At 36.5% G+C, this 18,012-nt stretch overlaps 1 protein-coding gene across 1 annotated transcript in view; it reads right to left on the minus strand.

Moving 5' to 3' along the window:
* Positions 1-18,012, minus strand: part of LOC116159994 (protein CBFA2T1) — a 75,072-nt gene that overhangs the window by 51,159 nt on the left and 5,901 nt on the right. Inside the window, exon 2 of the mRNA XM_031473105.1 lies at positions 7,012-7,111. Within this exon, the coding sequence (XP_031328965.1) occupies positions 7,012-7,111 (100 nt within the window). The remainder of the gene's footprint in view (positions 1-7,011; positions 7,112-18,012) is intronic.

The raw sequence follows: 18,012 nt of genomic DNA on the forward strand, positions 1-18,012 counted from the left end.
TTCCCAGGAAAGGAGTGCTATTTCTAACAACTATACATACGTTTATCCTATGTGTTACCCCTTGCTGTGGAAACACGCTCAAATCATAACGCTGCTAAATCCAGAAATGCCAATCCATGAAGTAAGCTCTCATCGTCCCAATCAGCTTACTTCCAACCCCATCGAAACTGTTTGAAAAACTACTCCTCAAGAGAATCAATACTGACAAACCTTGCAACATTTATTCTTGATTATCAGTTTGGATTCAGAAACCATCATTCCTTGATAGTTGAACACGTGGGGTAGTGAACTAAATATCAATCATTATGGAAGAAAAATCTTTTTGCACAGCAGCTTTGCTCGACTTGAAACATGCCTTCGACAAGGCGTGGTACTCGGGTCTTCTATATATGCTAAAGAATACTCTCCCTAACACTACTCATTGCTTAAATCATATATCACATCAGAGACATTTCCAAATCAAACACAAAAACGCGTACGCAAGGAAGTGTTCTGGATCCTCTCCCCCCTCCCTCTTTTATTTGATATATCTCAACAATATCACTTGAATCTTTACGAGAACTGGACCGCCACATGGATTTACCACAATCACGCCAAATAAAAAATCTGGGTGTCCACAAGTGACAAGTGAAATATCTCTGCTTACATTTAGACCAAAAGTTCACATGACAGCATCATATTAAAAAGAAACCAAATAGAACTTAAACTTAAAAAATTGGGCACAACTCTTATGCAGATCAAGCGCGTTTTTTAAACCGAGAAACCGACAAAACCTAATAGGTTTCCAGATATTTCAATTTTTCATTTTTCTTAAAAATGTAAGGTTTTCTGATTTAAATTTTAATTTTCAAGAAATGTAGTTTTATTTTTTTCCAACTTTTTGCTGGGATACTTCATATGGTCTTTCGTTTGGAATAAAATAGGTCCAAAAACATTTGGATTGTGTGAAAATTTCAAAGAAAGACTTCGAAAACATACTTTTTTAAAATTTTCGTGAAAATTCTTAAAGGTTATTTTCGAATGAATACCAATGCAGTTTACACACAAGCTATTTTAAAAACTTCCTTATTGTAATAGCTATCTAGCAAGGTACGAATCTTACAATAAACATTTAACGATTCAGAAAAAAGGGCAATAAAATTGCCATAACTACATAATTTGTTACTAAAACTAAAAATCAAAATATCTCAAGGACGGATAGCCTAAAGAACTTCACACTTCAAAAGTAACCGTGTGGTGTGGTGTGACTGTCATTAGAATACTGGGTTCACTTTTTTGAAGAAAATCAAAGTACTGTTACTGTTCCAGGAGATATTTGGATCTAATCCAGAATTTTTTACCTGCTTAGCTGCTACGACTTAGAAAATAACAATGTATAGTTCCAATTCCAGGATGGAGGTTCTGAATCTAGTTGCATATTTGGTTTAATTATTATTTCCGATCGCCGTGTCCTGTGATTTTATTCAATTGTTCGCCAACGCCGGATTTTGCCAAATTTGATACAGCTGTTGCTCTTGCCGAATGATTCGTAGTTTTAACATTTTTAGTATCAATCCCAATTAATCAAATCGCGGATTTGCACCAAAAAGAAATAGTATTGTACATTTGTACCCAACCGGAGAATTTTTGTGCCAACCCTTCCAATTTACGTGTTTCTAATTTGCATTTGTGGTTAAAAATAAACGGATGGTTTTTCGTTTGCTCAATAACAAAGTGCTCAATAGCAAATGATAAAAGTACTCTACCCACCCATGGATGTAATAATTTAATGTAGTGGTATACATACGAGTAGATATAAATATGATAATATGCTATTAAGACAAAGCAGACAATTACTCGTATATTGTTTACTTCTCCGTGTTTCAATCAATCATCGCATTACTACGATATTTCGTTACCCAGTTTATGTAAAATGGAGGTGAAAATATTTTTGCCCCACATTTAAGGTAATCTCTCTTACCTGTTAACTCCATTTACATCAGTTACTACCAAGGGAATACTTACCTTGATTAGTTATTCGCTAGCTTAAATAAATGCAATTAAATAAAGAAATGAAAATAGTCTTTAACCTAATTTTAAATGAAAATAAATATTTTCTTCAAGTAGAACAACTTAAAACTAAAATTCAACTCATAAAATAGTAATATTTAACCAACAGGAGCTCAAAATAAGTTACAAAAGCCACTACCTTGCGGTAAACTCGCGTTTACACGATGCCACTTGCAGTAGGAAACCTGCTCCAGGTAACCAGTGGCAGGTTACTGAGTACTCAACCTGTCCCAAAATTTGCAAGTACATACATTGCCTTATTTTTAGGGCAGATTGCGTTTATGTTTGTTCCAGAAAAAGTACGGCCAGCGTTGTCATTCTGACAGAATATGACACCAAATGACACAAACTGTTAGTAGAATATCCAATAAAGTTAAGGAAACAGTTCGTTAGTTGGATTCCGGAGCTTGCTATAGATAGGGAGTGTTATATATATTTAAAATTACATCATAATTGCGCTGAAAAAAAAGAGTATCCTAGTTACGAAAATAGCAAGAAAGGAAATTGTCAATAAATTAAGTTTGTTCCGTTCTGTTCCATTCATATAAATCAGAATCCACGAAATACAAATATAACAAGTGGCGACGAGGATAAGGAAGAATATTACAAAGTACAATGAATACCACACCTACAAATACAGTACAGCAGTCATTGAATACAGTACAACATTCATTTATAATTGAAGCGTTCAACCCAAGTACAACATCATGGGCCAGGTGGGTAAAACGTCTAGAAGGTGCTTTCAAGGTATTTAATACTACGGATGATATGAAAGTGTACTACATATTACACTACATGGGTGCGAGTACGTATGACATCCTCGCAGACAAATTATCTCCGGTGGAACCAGAAAGTAAAACGTATATAGAAATTATACAGACGTTGGAACATTTCTACTCACCATCGCCGTTAGAAGTAGCCGAAATATTTAGATTTCAATCTCGTAAACAAGTAGAAGGTGAGTCGATCCAAGAATATTGTCATGCATTACAAAAATTAAGCATCAATTGCAAATTTGGTAATTATTTGAATAACGCTGTAAGGAATCAGTTAGTGTTCGGGCTTCAATCAAAAAGAATACAAACTAGACTACTAGAAACAAAGGACCTGACTTTAGAAAAAGCCATGGAAGTCGCTAGCAGCATGGAAATTACCGAAAAAGATATACAGCAGTTACAACACAAAGGTACAAATGTGCATGCCATCAATTACAATTTCAAGAAGGATACAAAAAATACACACAAGGGAGAAGATACAAGTGCAGCCGCGAAGAAGACCAATTTTCAGGAAAAGAAGAAAATCAATACAGGAAATTTTAATTCTAATAATAATATACATTGTTTTAGATGCGGAGGCAATCATTTTGCCAACAAATGTAAACTAAACAGGAATATCACATGTACATCCTGTGGTGTAAAAGGTCATTTGAGAAAGGTTTGCATGAAGGATAAACAGGTAAATAATGTAGAGGAAATTTTACAAATTACATCGGAATCTACTGAGTACAGAAAGAAATATTCAATTACGTTAAAGCTTCAAAATAAATCAGTAAATTTCGAAGTTGATAGCGGTTCAGCCGTTACGCTTATAAGTTATAAGTCAGCAGTGTTACAGAAAATTGTTTGCTACACATGCTCTTCAATGTACAGATTTAAAGCTATTCTCATATTGTGAAATGCCTGTACAATTAATTGGATATATTACAGTGAACGTTCAATACAATCACCAAAAGTACGATTTGAATTGCTATGTTACAAAACTAGATAGACAACCACTATTGGGTCGCGAATGGATTAGACAGTTAAATTTGTTACAAATAAACAATATTTTACAAATTTCATCCAAAGTAGAAATAGGGTGGAATGATTTATGTAAATGTTACACTACAATTTTTAATAATGACTTTACTAAGATTAGAGGTATACAAGCCAAGCTTCAGTTGAAACCCAACGCAACACCGGTATTTATTAAAGCGCGCCGAATTCCATTTAAACTAGTACCATTAGTTGAAAAAGAAATAGATAAGTTAGTGGAAGCAGGAGGGTTAGAAAAAGTTAATACGTCACAGTGGGCTACACCGGTAGTGCCTGTTTTAAAAAGTAACAATACGATTCGATTATGTGGTGATTTTAAAGTCACTGTTAACCCCAACTTACAGATCGATGAATATCCTTTGCCAACGATTGATGAGTTATTGTCTTCGATGGCAGGAGGAATATATTTTTCAAAAATTGATTTACGAAATGCGTACTTACAACTTGAGGTCGTACCTGAAGACAGACCACTCTTAACATTAAATACACATAAAGGTTTATACCAATGTAATCGATTACTTTACGGAATTGCATCTGCTCCAGCCATTTGGCAAAGAGAAATTGAAAAAATTTTGTGCGATATTCCAGGTGTTACTGTTTTTATAGATGATATTAAAGTTACAGGGTTGTCATACGAGGAACATTTACATACACTAAAAACCGTTTTTGAAAGATTGAGCAAGTACAACATTAAAATTAACAAAGAAAAGAGTGAGTTTTTCAAAGAACAAATCGAATATTGTGGATATGTTATTAATAAAGACGGTATACATAAATGCAAAAAGAAAATGGATGCCATTACACAAATGCCTCGACCTAATAATGTTTCAGAAGTACGAGCATTCATTGGCTTTGTAAATTATTACGGAAAGTTTATAAAGAATTTAAGTACAATTCTTTATCCACTAAATCGATTATTATGCAAAAACTCTAAGTTCCATTGGTCAAAAGAATGTGAAAATAGTTTTCAACTTGCAAAAACAGAATTTCAAAGTAACGAATTTCTTGTTCATTTTAATCCAGAAAAACCAATCATAGTTGCTACAGATGCAAGCTCTTATGGTGTGGGAGCGGTTCTTTCACATGTTGAACCAGATGGTACAGAACGAGTCATACAATATGCATCACAAACATTATTTTTGCAAGGGTTTAATTACACTATTAAATACAAAAATACAAATAATCATGGTAACGCAGATGGTTTATCAAGACTTCCAAGTAGAGCAGACACATCAAATTACGATGTAATTGATATTTTCCAAATTGATACAGTTGAAACTTTACCGATTACAGCACAAAAATTAGCTGAAGAAAGTAGGAAAGATTTAGGTATTTCAAAGCTTATCACATCCTTACAAGTACAGAAAAATATTCCTAAAGATGAAAGATGGAATATAGAACAAAATGAATTTAGCATTCAGCAAGGTGTTTTAATGAGAGGACACCGAGCAGTAATTCCTAAACAGTTAAGTACGTAAATCTATATTAGACGAGTTACATGAAGGACACTTTGGGATGGCTAAGATGAAAGGGTTAGCACGAGGAATTTGTTGGTGGCCGGGTATTGATGCAGATATAGAAAATACTGCTAAAAAATGTGTTAGTTGTAACCATTGAATAAAAATAGTGTTTTTATTCAATGTTGTAACCTAGTCAGAAATAATCCCAAACAAGTAGAAAAGCATATTTGGGAACCAGCTGATCAACCGTTTCATCGTGTACACGCAGATTTTGCAGGACCTTTCATGGGTAAATATTTTTTTATTTTAGTTGATAGTTATTCAAAATATCCATTTACATACGTTGTTAATGATATCACAGCGAAAACTACAATAAAAGTTTGTAGAGAAATTTTTGCTGCATTCGGATTATCAAAAGTTTTTGTAACCGATAATGGCAGTACATTTCATTCAAGAGAGTTTCAAAACTTTTTGAAACAAAACGGAGTTAGTTCCAAATTTACAGCTCCTTACAATCCATCAACAAACGGGCAGGCGGAACGTTTTGTTCAAACTCTAAAAAAATCACTTTTGAGTACTCGATGCACTAATAATGAAATAGACCAAAATGTACAAAAAATTTTAATGAAATACAGAATTATGCCTCATAATGTTACACAAGTATCACCATCAAAATTAATGTTTGGAAGACAAATACGTTCTCGTTTAGACAGTTTTCTTCCTGACAAAGAACAAGATCATGTAGTTAATTTTGAAAAAGAATGTGTGGAATTTCAAAGGGGTGATAGAGTCCAATGTAGGATTTATGTTGGTAAAAACAAGTGGACTTTTGGGAAAATATCCAAAAGAACAGGTAGATTACATTATGAGATTACATTGGACAATGGTAAAATATGCAGAAGACATATAAATCAGATGATGAAATGTCACAGAAACGTACCAGTACAATCCGATGTAGAATTAGATCATTTTGATTATGTAAATCCCGAATCAGACTCAAATGAACCAATTCAACCACGACAAGAAAATTTACAAGAACCTGAACATGTAACACAGAATGTAAGACCACGAAGAAATGTTAGATTTCCACAATACTTACAAGATTATGATCTTAATTAAATGTACATTTCTTCATGGTTGTGAATTTAAGGTATTTTATTTAGCGAGGGAAGTGTTATATATATTTAAAATTACATCATAATTGCGCTGAAAAAAAAGAGTATCCTAGTTACGAAAATAGCAAGAAAGGAAATTGTCAATAAATTAAGTTTGTTCCGTTCTGTTCCATTCATATAAATCAGAATCCACGAAATACAAATATAACAAGGAGCACCTTACTCTCTTTGGTGGAAGCTCCAAGAAATCCAACGTCCAAACCAAAAAAAATACTACATCCTTTGTAGGCGTTACATCAGTCGTCATATTTATTCCAACATATAGAGGACAACAGTTTGATGAACAAGAGGCATGATATCGATATCGATTTGTTTTTAGTGTTCAGCTTTGAGTTGGAGTAAGCGAGTAATAAATTTTGCGAAACAAACGAGGCGGCTTAAGGTACAATTTAATCCCTCATAGTCATATACTGGCGCTCATTCACATTTCAAGCGATGTTCTCAAATCGCTTTGACTTCACAAGCAGTACAATCTAATGCCTTTATAATTACAATAGGTACACTTAACGTTACCTTTAGCTGATCTCGATCTCGGTGCTGCCGGCAGCGTGTCAAGATAGTTTGGAGATTCTTTTTCAGTGCCTTCTTCTTTAATCACCTTTGGTTCCATAATCTGCAAAATACAAAATGACACGTAATGCGGTAACGAAGAAAGTGAACTCTTTTGCGTTAAAATCAGCAATTAGTAAAGCAGCATCGGAGAAGGCACACAACCAATCGCGATAATTAGATTTTAAACCACCAAATGGCACCATCTGTATTCTAAACACGATGACGTCATAAAACAAAAATCACAGCTCTCGAAATTTAACTAGAAAAACGTGACGCACATTCTAATTGAGAATTATTAAATTGCAAAGCTAAAATTTTGTAATAGACTTCACATCTGTTTTAAATATATTTGGAAGAATAAAATAAAAGCGTACTACTCTATACTCCCATCCCAAGCGCAAATTATTTTAAAAGCTTTTGGGTTGTATAACGACGAAGAAAAATATAATTAGGGAAAATAAGAATCGTAATTTGCGTAAATGATAATGAGCACAAAATAACAGAACCTCTTGGTTGAAGAAAAACAGACCGGGAACGTGCGAACGCGTTTCCTTTTCCATGATGCGATGAAAAGCAGGATATATCGCAGGTGGCCCAACGTCAAATGGCTATACCCTAACTTAACAGTTTCAACTTAACAGATACTCTGGGGACATTTGTACGCAAAACTGATACGAGAAATTTATTACCTTCTCTCGCACCCCTTTCGCGCCGTTTCATTTTATTCCAATTTCTATTCAAACGATTGTTATTGGTGTAAAGATATTTTCTTATGAGCTTTCGAACGAATTTATTTTTCTCTGAGGATATGAATTGGGCCTAGTAGCTTTTTTTGGTTAAAATATTGCTTTAGTGCTCGCAGTACGCTTACAAGCGACGAGAAAGCTCTGTAAATCAAAATCTAATTAAACGACCAGGTTTGCATTTTTGCACAGCAAGTACATTGAGGACTATCCACCACTTGGATCTTATATAGATGCGCTGGAAATTTTCCGTGAGCAGCTGTAATCTGGCTATTGTGACTTTGTATCTGCGAGAGGCAACGTTGTTTGCATTACTCGTCGGACGAAGTGTTACTTCCACGTGAATTAAGGCACACATGATTCAAATTCGAGGGCCTCCATGCCATTTCATTTATCATTTTATTATTTGTGATGTATACAATAGTATTTTCACACGTCATCAGGTACAATTACATAATATTAAAAAAAAAAGGCAAAGGACACGAGAACATGATCACACAAGGTACTGTTGCTTTTAAAACTTAAATGTTATCAAATTTATCTTTTAAAAATTCTTCATAAGAATAAAAAGCTTTTCGTTTAGGTAACTATTTGCACAGTTTTTAAATGCGTGCAAATCTAAATATTTTATTTGTTTTGGCAAGACATTGAAAAATTTCATGCCGTAAAATGTAGTGCCATCTTTGGTCTTGTTTAATCTATGAAACGGTATATAAAGATTCTCTTTGTTCCTTGTATTGTAAGTATGAATATCGGTGCTTACAGTTAGTGTAGTCATGTGTTCTTTAGTATATATTAAACATTGCTGTATGTAAATGCAAGGTAATGTCAATATATTTAATTCGATAAAACCCTGACGACAACAATCTCTGTATTTAAGATTTTTTAATAATCGTATACATTTGCGCTGCAAACCAAATAATACTCGAGAGTGGGCAGAATGGCCCCATGCAAGAATTGCATAAGATAATACCGAATGAAATATGCCATAGTATGCTGCCATAACAGTTTCCTTCGTAGTCACCCTTATTAAATTGCGAATCAAAAATAGTGCTCTAGCTAATTTAACCATGGGAATGGTTTCAATTTGGCAAAGTAATTTGTTGCTTAAGCTTAACTTAAACTCTCGGTGTAGGTAATGAACCACTTCCCAGCTCTACTATTGTCAATCAATTAATTGTGTGTTTATTCGAGTCTTTGCGCGACCTGGATAGAGTTTTCATCTCAGATTTTTGTCTCGTGTCCAAGAATTGTGTCAAGTGTCGGGAAAATTTGTGTAGTTATGTAGATGTCAGATACTAGGTACGCGATAAGTCTTTATTAACAAATATTAGAAACACAAAACGTATAAAAGATAAAACATAGACATGGGACATGCTTTCATTTTCAGAGTACTCTCTCGACTGACTCGACTCAATCTCCTTCCCCACCCATGCGAGTCGGATTTCCTACAGTTTCGGCCATTCTGATAAACAGACCGGCCCGGTCGTCCTCTTCATCTTCATTTTCGCTTGCGTACCAATCCTCTTCGTCTGGAATGTACAGTCGCAAACGATCACTTGGTAGGATACCAGAATAGAACCGTTGATTGTATTGGCACCCGGGGATGTCTTCTACCACGTAGGGGTCGTGATCGAGAACTTTAACCACAATATATGGGCCCTTAAATTTGGGTTGTAGTTTCCCTTGTTGCGGAGCAGTATTCTTTATCAGGACGTAATCGCCAACGGCATATAGCGGTGGTGGACGTCGTCGAAGATCGTAGCGACGCTTGTTGTCCATTTGAACGATAGTCTGCTGCCTCTCGGCTTCTTCTCTTATGCGGCTCCGATTTTCTGCGTGATCGAATTCTAGTTGAACTGCATCATGAACAAGATCGCGAAGCCCTTGATCGGATTGAAGACGCAGGTCGTACCCAAATAGCACCTTCGCGGGTGAGTTTGCTAAGCTTCGTTGCAAGGTATTATTTAGAATGAGTTGCACACGCGGTAACTTGGCACACCAATCGGTATCGGTTTCAATAACTTTTGCGAGAATGTTACAAATGGTTCGATTATAACGCTCTACCTGTCCGTTTGCACGGGGCGTAGCGGTAGCCACAAGTACTTGCTTAACTTCGTGGCAGCACATAAAGTCTTTAAAGTCCTGTGACGTAAAAGCGCTTCCGCGGTCACACACTAGTGTTTGTGGCGGCCCGAAAATGGTGAAAATGTTTATTAAGTGAGCTATCACTTCTCGAGTGTTTGTGGTTTTCGTGGCGTTTAAAAACACGAACTTACTGTACGCGTCGATCACAACAAACACGTGTCGATTTCCGGCAATCGATTTTTCTAGTGGCCCGAGATGGTCACAGTGCAAGGTTTTGAAAGGAATAGTACCTTTAGGGATATTGTGCAGTCTACCAGGAAGCGGACCGGGTGAAGGGTTATGGGTCATGCACTTAATGCAATGTTTAATATGCTTCTTTACGAATCTCCTCAGACTAGGGAACCAATACGATCGTTGTAGTAATTCAATGGTCTTATCCAGTCCGATATGCCCATTATCGTCATGCGCTGCACGCACTATATTAAGTCGCATGGCATGGGGCGTCACGTACACAAAGTTATCTGGGGTTAACTCATAGCATAGTACACCGTTTTTCAGTGAAAATTGCTTATCGGGCGGTTCCTTGCCTTCATCAAATAGCTCGAGAGTAGCACGAATTTCTTCGTCCTTTTGCTGCATCATTTTTAGTAATCGTAGATTATCTTCAGGGTCCGTTCTTCCAATTAGGTTTATCATCGTTACGCGGCTAAGGGCGTCCACGTGTTGCATGGATGTAGAACTTCTATGCTCCATTGTATAATTAAAGTCTTCTAATACGATTGACCAACGATATATTCTGGAATTTATCTCTCGTTTAGAAAGGGCTAACTTTAAAGCGTTACAATCGGTCACTAATTTGAATGGTATACCAAGCAGATATACGCGGAACTTTTCCAGACTTCTAACTATAGCGAGAAGTTCGAGTTCGAAAGAGCAGTAGCGACTTTCTGCATCAGTCGTCGTCATGGATAGGTAATAAATGGGATGTAATTTGCCGTCGGAGTGACGTTGCAATAAAACAGCACCGTAACCATACGAACTCGCATCTGTGTGTAGCTCGGTTTCCTTATCGGGAGAGTAAATTTTTAGCACTGGTTCGCTAGCTAATAGGCGCTTGATTTCTTCAAATGCTTCCATCTGGTCGTTGTCAAATTGGAACTTCTGGTCCTTCTTGGTCAGCTTCGTTAAAGGTCGTGCAATCGCCGAATACGAGGGAATAAATCTACGGAAGTAACCTGCCAGGCCAAGAAACCTTTGAATTTGTTTGGCTGTGGTGGGGACAGGAAATTTCATGACGGCTTCGGTTTTCAATTTTTGTGGTCTCACTTCGTCTTGTTGGATTCTGTATCCCAAGTATTCCACTTCGGTACGTAAAAAAGAACATTTATCGTAACGAAGTTTCAGTCCATACTTACGAACTCTTTCCAATATTTGTCTGAGCCTTTCGATACCTTCTTCTACTGTTCGAGAAGGTATAAGTATGTCGTCGATGTAAACTAAAACTGTCGCTTGGAAGATCAAATCTTCGAAAATCTTGGTGACGTACCGTTGAAACGTTGCGGGGCTATTTGCAAGACCGAATGGCATGTAATTGTACTCGTACAAACCAGACGCTGTTACAAAAGCTGTGTATTTTTTCGATGATTCGGCCACCGGTACATGGAAAAATCCATTTTTTAGATCGAGAACGGTAAAGTATTTGTGCGAGGATAATGCGTCTATATGATCGTTTATAAGCGGTATAGGGAATTTGTCTTTCAAAGTGATTTTGTTGAGAGCACGATAATCCACGCACATGCGCTTTTCACCGTTCTTTTTATCCACTAGCACTACAGGACTGGCGTAATTGGACTTGCTTTGGCGGATTATTCCTTTTGAGAGTAAATCTTGCACTATGTTGTCTACCGTCGATTGCTCAGATTTTGCTAAACGTCGGGGGCGATAAACAATGGGCTCCTCCGATACTAGACGAATGTCCATTTCAAATTCAGAGAGTTGCACCCGAGGTTGTAGCAAATCGTTTGTATGCTGTTCGGTCTCGCCTATCAGACGGGTGATCACTTGTTTTGTTTGTTCAGGTAAGTAGGGATTTACGTCCAATGTTAATTCACTAATCGGAACGCTAATATTGTTCAGTTCGGATTCAGTTTGATCGATTGAATCGTCTAGGACTTGTATGTTAGTTATTCCGTTTTCGATGCGCAGAACTACATTGGGTTGCGTAAGTAAGCTGTAACCGATTACAATGTTTAGTGGTGGTGGTATGTCGTCGTCATTCACAATGTAAAATTTCGCTTCCACGCGGCTTTTGTTTATATTTAGGGGTACACGAGCCATACCAATGTTTTGGCACCTCGCATTCTTTAAACCAATCAACGTGGCCGGTTTTATCTCGATATTGTCTACTTCGAGGTATGGTATTTTTAATTCGTTCGCTTTGCTGACGGTTATAAGATTGTCGTCGGATCCCGTATCAACGAATGCTTGAGCCGTCGACCCATTGATTTCTAAAGTAATCATTTGCTTGGTCGTTGATGGTTTTGAAAGTAAAGTCATTTTGCCTTCGTTTTGTTTCGCTTGCTGGCAATCCCTGGTGAGATGGCCTTTGTTTTGGCATCTCGCGCATGTTACCATAGGGCAATCTTTTATGCGGTGTTCACCGTCCATACAAAATGGGCATGTGGCAAATGAATTGGATTTCTCCGATTTTTCGTTTTGTTTTTTAGAAGCTGATGGCTGTGCTTTCTCCAGGTCCTTAGGATCAGTTCGTTTTTGCTCCGGTTTCGCGTAATTTGTGCCAACAGCGGACTTATGCGGTGTAGCTTTGCGTGTTTGTTCGAAACTAAGATAGCAATCAGTTTTTTGAAGAAAATCAGTAATGGATGACGGCGGGTTTGTGTAAAATTGGCGCGCTAAGTTGGTATCATGTAAGCCCTCTATAATATAAGTCATTAATCCGGCTTCGTCGACATAATTTAATGCTATGAGTTTCATTGAGTAAACATAGTTCCGCACAGTTTCCTCTGGTTGCTGTCTACGATCACGTAAACGCCGATGAATATCTGCGGAATTTAGTTTACTTCCAAAATTGTCCAAAAACTTTGTTCTAAATTCGAACCACGAGTTGGTTAAGGACTCGGTGTCTGACCAAAGTTTGGCAGATCCACGCAGTTTTAGTTTGGCATGGATAATTGCGTTTCTTTCATCTAAAGCGTAATATGACCGCGCATTTTCTACGGATTGCATAAAATGTTCGGCTGTTATATTACTTAAATCCGGATTAAATTCACAAATTTCGTGCTGCGCTTCTTTCACGAATCGTTGTTGAAAATTCGATTGCACGCTGGGGTTATGCACGGAAGGATTTGTTTGATTTATTTGATTCATCGCTAACTGCGCTTGTAAGAGGTTAATCTGGCTTTGTAATTGTGAAATCATATCGTTCTGGTAAAACGTACCAAAATTATTTGGCATTGCATTACTGTGCATATTAGGATTCGGAATTTTATGGACAAATGTAGCATTAGGATAGTTTGTTTCACGAATGAAATTTGGGTAGTTAATATTTGACGAAAGAGGTTGAGAAAAACGCAAGTCAGTGTCAGGTGTAGGAGGACGCGATAAGAACGGTAAATTTTCCGTTGCGTTTACAACTGATGTAGCACGCGGTTTCGGTTTACAAAGATTAGGCTGCGCGTCAACGGGTGAGTCACCGTCGCTGTCGGTTTCAGGGCGCTGCGTCTGCGAAACTAGGGAATGATCGTGGTCTGAGATGGTCGCGTTTACGGAAGAAAATGTGCGATCTCCTTCCATCGTTTACATTCAAGAAGTAGAATTAGAACGTACTTACAATTCTTTTTTGCTACAATGGATGTCCGTTGCACTTACTGTGATGGTAGTAAGCCGGTCCAGTATGTCACAAAATCGCTTGTATTTACGCTTGTTACAACAGGTGTTTTCTTCTGCCGATAAGAGCGGTCGAGTTCGGAATTATCCCACTTCTGAGAACTGTAGATGTCAGATACTAGGTACGCGATAAGTCTTTATTAACAAATATTAGAAACACAAAACGTATAAAAGATAAAACATAGACATGGGACATGCTTTCATTTTCAGAGTACTCTCTCGACTGACTCGACTCAATCTCCTTCCCCACCCATGCGAGTCGGATTTCCTACAGTTTATCCTTTGTAAGTTGATCGAGGCTACTGAGTCTCTCAAATCACTAATTTAGCTCAATATTGGGATTTTTCTTTGTAGCAGATGCCGGAAATGTACTAGGAGGAATTATCAAAGTTCTAAATTTCAATTTTGATTTGTTTGAACTAACTGGACAGGCGTTTTGCGGGTGGTGAAGTTGACCGCATATCATTGCACAGAAAATACCAAAAAATAATTCTTGAGGTTTTGAAATGTATTAGATCTGGGTTTGAATCCAGATTTGACCCGTCTTCCTCTTTGTATATTTGTTAACGATTGCACCCCTAGCACAGGGTTAAATTTGCAAGAATTATTATTGCATGAGTTTTGGGGGCACGACTTTCCGATGGGACATGATGTATATCATCCGTTTCGGTTGTCCAGTTAGGAACATCAACTCAACCTTCAGGTGTTTCGTTACATTTTTAGTTGAAGGTAATTGGTACGCTTTTATCCGTTGTAGTGTACATTGTGCAACTGGTATTTGCGTGGTACAATTATTTTCTATTGTTACTTTTATTTACTGTAAAAATGTCAATTGAATTTTGTATTAAAAGTCAATCAAAATGAATTGCCCTATAATTATTATAAACAACAATAGACGCTATGGATCAAAAATCAAGATCAGTATAAAGTATAGCAATGGAAAACTAATTTTCCCTAACGTTCGTAATACTACCATAGTACCATCAAAGCTAATTTTAAAAGTCAATTTAAACATCGGATTGTACCTATTGTGTATTGAGTTATATATTCATATGCATATTTTTGAATATTTATTTCAATATTGTTATTGATAACTTCCCATAATACGAGTATATTGCTGGTCGGTTATTGCCAAAAAACGCAGAGTTGGGATTATTTAGAAGACTCAAATTCCTCGAATGCTGAACACCATTCGGGTTCTTGAGTATTCCGAAATCTTTTAACAATTTCTTTAATTCATGCGATTTTTTCCCCTTTTTTTGTCTTTAAATTCTTCAGATCTCCAGGCCTCTTTGGATTTTTTGTATTAATTGAATTACCTAATTTGATTTTTCAAATGCTAAATATTCTTATTAGTCTGCGGATGCTTCCGTTTCTCTTAATTATTCCGATTTTTAATCGTTAAAATTGTTCATGTAAGTACCTAAGATTCTTCAGATTCTGATTTCTTCTGATTATTTAAATTCCTCTGATTTTTCGGATTCTTTCGTTCCTTCAAATTGATCTGATTTTTCTGATCTTATGGACCATTTGCATTCATTGTTCTTTAGATTGCTCAGGTGCGTCGGATTCTTTTGATTCTTCGGATTCAGATTTGTCATATTGTTAACTTTCTTCAGAGTTTTTCTTTTTCTCCTTCCGATCCGTTTAATTCTTCAGATTCATCAGATCCTTGGGATTTCTTGATTCGTAGAATTCTTCTGGTTTTACACAAAAAAAAACTATAAGCGAATTGCATATTTTCCAAATAAAAATTAACCACAGCAAGAAATGTGGCGAATAGGTATAATGGCCGCTATTTTTAATATTTTACAATATTACTATTCCAAGTGAAGTTTCTAATAGTGAACATGAGTAAAGGATATGGTGGCCACCTAAAACTTTCTTGTTTTTGGTAAATTAATTTCGGCACTTTATAGATTGTGGTAAAGTGCCTGCAGACGGCAAATCTGAATCCACTTACCCGAAGACTTGCAAGAAAAGAAGAATCTAAAATAATTTAAATAAGGCTTTCCATTGCGCCCTGGTATCAGGGGAAAGACTACGAATTATAAAAGCAACACTAACTGGTTAATTTTGAGCCATAAGAAGTCGGCAGTCAGCTGCATTTCTAACTGAACATTAAGGAGTTGAGTATAGCAAAGATAATTATCTTTGAGTAAAGTAATGAGCGCTCCACGACTAGCTGAAATGGTTGAAAGTCCACGTCCACTGAACGTGTTTAATTTAACAAAAAAATCCTTCCTAGTCATCATAATTTATGCTCAATGCAGTAATAGAAGGAACTCCCTCGTAAATATATAACAAAAATGTAATTTAGGAACTTTTATTAAAAGCAAATATCCTTGAAGCAATTAATTCGTCGCATAAAAAAGGCATTTTTGAAAGAACAGCTGACGTATCTGCATGCACCATGTGGCATACATTTGTAGAGTAAAGCAGATGGTTCATCTCCACCCGCACTTGTGCAAATAAGCGGCGTGGACGAGCACATGTGTTCTTTATCCATCGTATTCGGTTGAGTGTACACACCGACTCGTTATTCCGGGGTACACCATCTGTACGAAAATCGGAAACGCATTTTCTCGGTCAGAATAGTGTGATGGTGGTAAATGGAAAACGCGATCGTAAATTAGTTTTAAAATCGTTTTCGATTGTTGAATTTAGAAAATTAAAACATTTCCCTACCCCCCACGAAAAGCGTGCGTCGGTTTTCCATGTAAGAATGTTAAAATTTCCCGCTGCACGTTTTATAGTTCGGGCACAGGCTGCGTAATCGATAATTGCCGTTTACATGTTTGTACTTCATATAATTTTAACAATGAAAATTCAAAATTGACGCTCGCGTGTAAGAAAATTAAACGGTCTGGGAACATATGGCGCGTTGTTATGATTTTCCAGACTTGAAGAGAAACAACTTGACATTTCTCGTTTTGGTATTCGTAATGGTTAGCAACAATTACTTTATGACATCATGATAAAATAATGACTCTTTGTTAATGTTAGATTCGCTTTACGCGCCACCTGCACCTGTTTTATTAATAGCGCTACTACAGATAATCCAAACTAAATGAAACTGAAAGCTTGAAGCGATGCAAATTTCCCACCATTGTTCAGGATTTGCTGGAGCTTTTCCATTTTTCGAGAAATTACGTTTTTTTAGAATAAATTGTTGATTGAAGTGTTTGTTGATCTCTTTGAGGGGTTTATCCAGTATCCATTACAGGAAAATTGACTGTATTTCGTAATTACAATGGAAAACTGGGATACCTATAGTAAGTTGGTACATGGTAGTCCAATGGTATGGAAGTATGATTTAAGGCTGTGGTCGTCGTGAATGTGAATATGACTTACATTACAGTATGAGTTACCTACATCATAGAGTAAATAATATACCTACATCAATATTTGGGAAACTGGGTGTTAGAAGAGTAACAATTCCAAAAAACCCTAAGTACTGCATCTCGTTGAAAAAGGGGTAGTGAGGGGGATTTGTGTAATGTCTACTTATACATATACCATTTTGAGCATTTCACCACCAATACGTTTTCCACAATCAAAACGTAAAATACGTATATTAATGTTGTATTTATCCTGATTTTTTAAAGATTAATTCACAACCAGACCACCCAAATTTGATTTTGTGGGTATTTTGTGGGTAACTAAGTAAAATCGACGATTTAAGAATATTTAAGACATGTATTATGGAAGTTAGTCGATCGATGGATGTATAATAAAAGCAGTTCGGTAAGGAATGAAACCCCAAATTACGGGTCATGTGGCCGTCGTCCCATTTAAAAATTTTTGGAAGACCGGTTTTTGAATTTTTGGCAAAATCACATTATATTTTACCGGGTTTCGTTGGCTGATATAACCCTCATCATCAGTTACAATTTTTGGCATTTTATGATGAAAACTAAGGCACTTGACATGGGGAGAGTATACACGCATAGAATCAATTTCACGCGCAGTACTAAAGAATTCAACCCTTAGGATTAATATATTGGTCTTCAACATTTTAAGAATACGAACAAAACAGAATTTTACAAGCAATTTTACGAATGTCATGGAATAAAAATTTAAAGAATATGAAGAACAGGGAAAATTCGAAGAATCGGATGGGTCTTAAAAATCTGAAGAATTTCAAAAGTCGAAAGAATTTGGAGCAAATAACATATTTGAACAAACTTATAAGAATCTGCTGTATCAAACAATCCGGAGCATT

This window comes from Photinus pyralis, unplaced genomic scaffold (assembly GCF_008802855.1).
Source record: "Photinus pyralis isolate 1611_PpyrPB1 unplaced genomic scaffold, Ppyr1.3 Ppyr1.4_LG1, whole genome shotgun sequence".
NCBI classification, from domain to species: Eukaryota; Metazoa; Arthropoda; class Insecta; order Coleoptera; family Lampyridae; genus Photinus; species Photinus pyralis.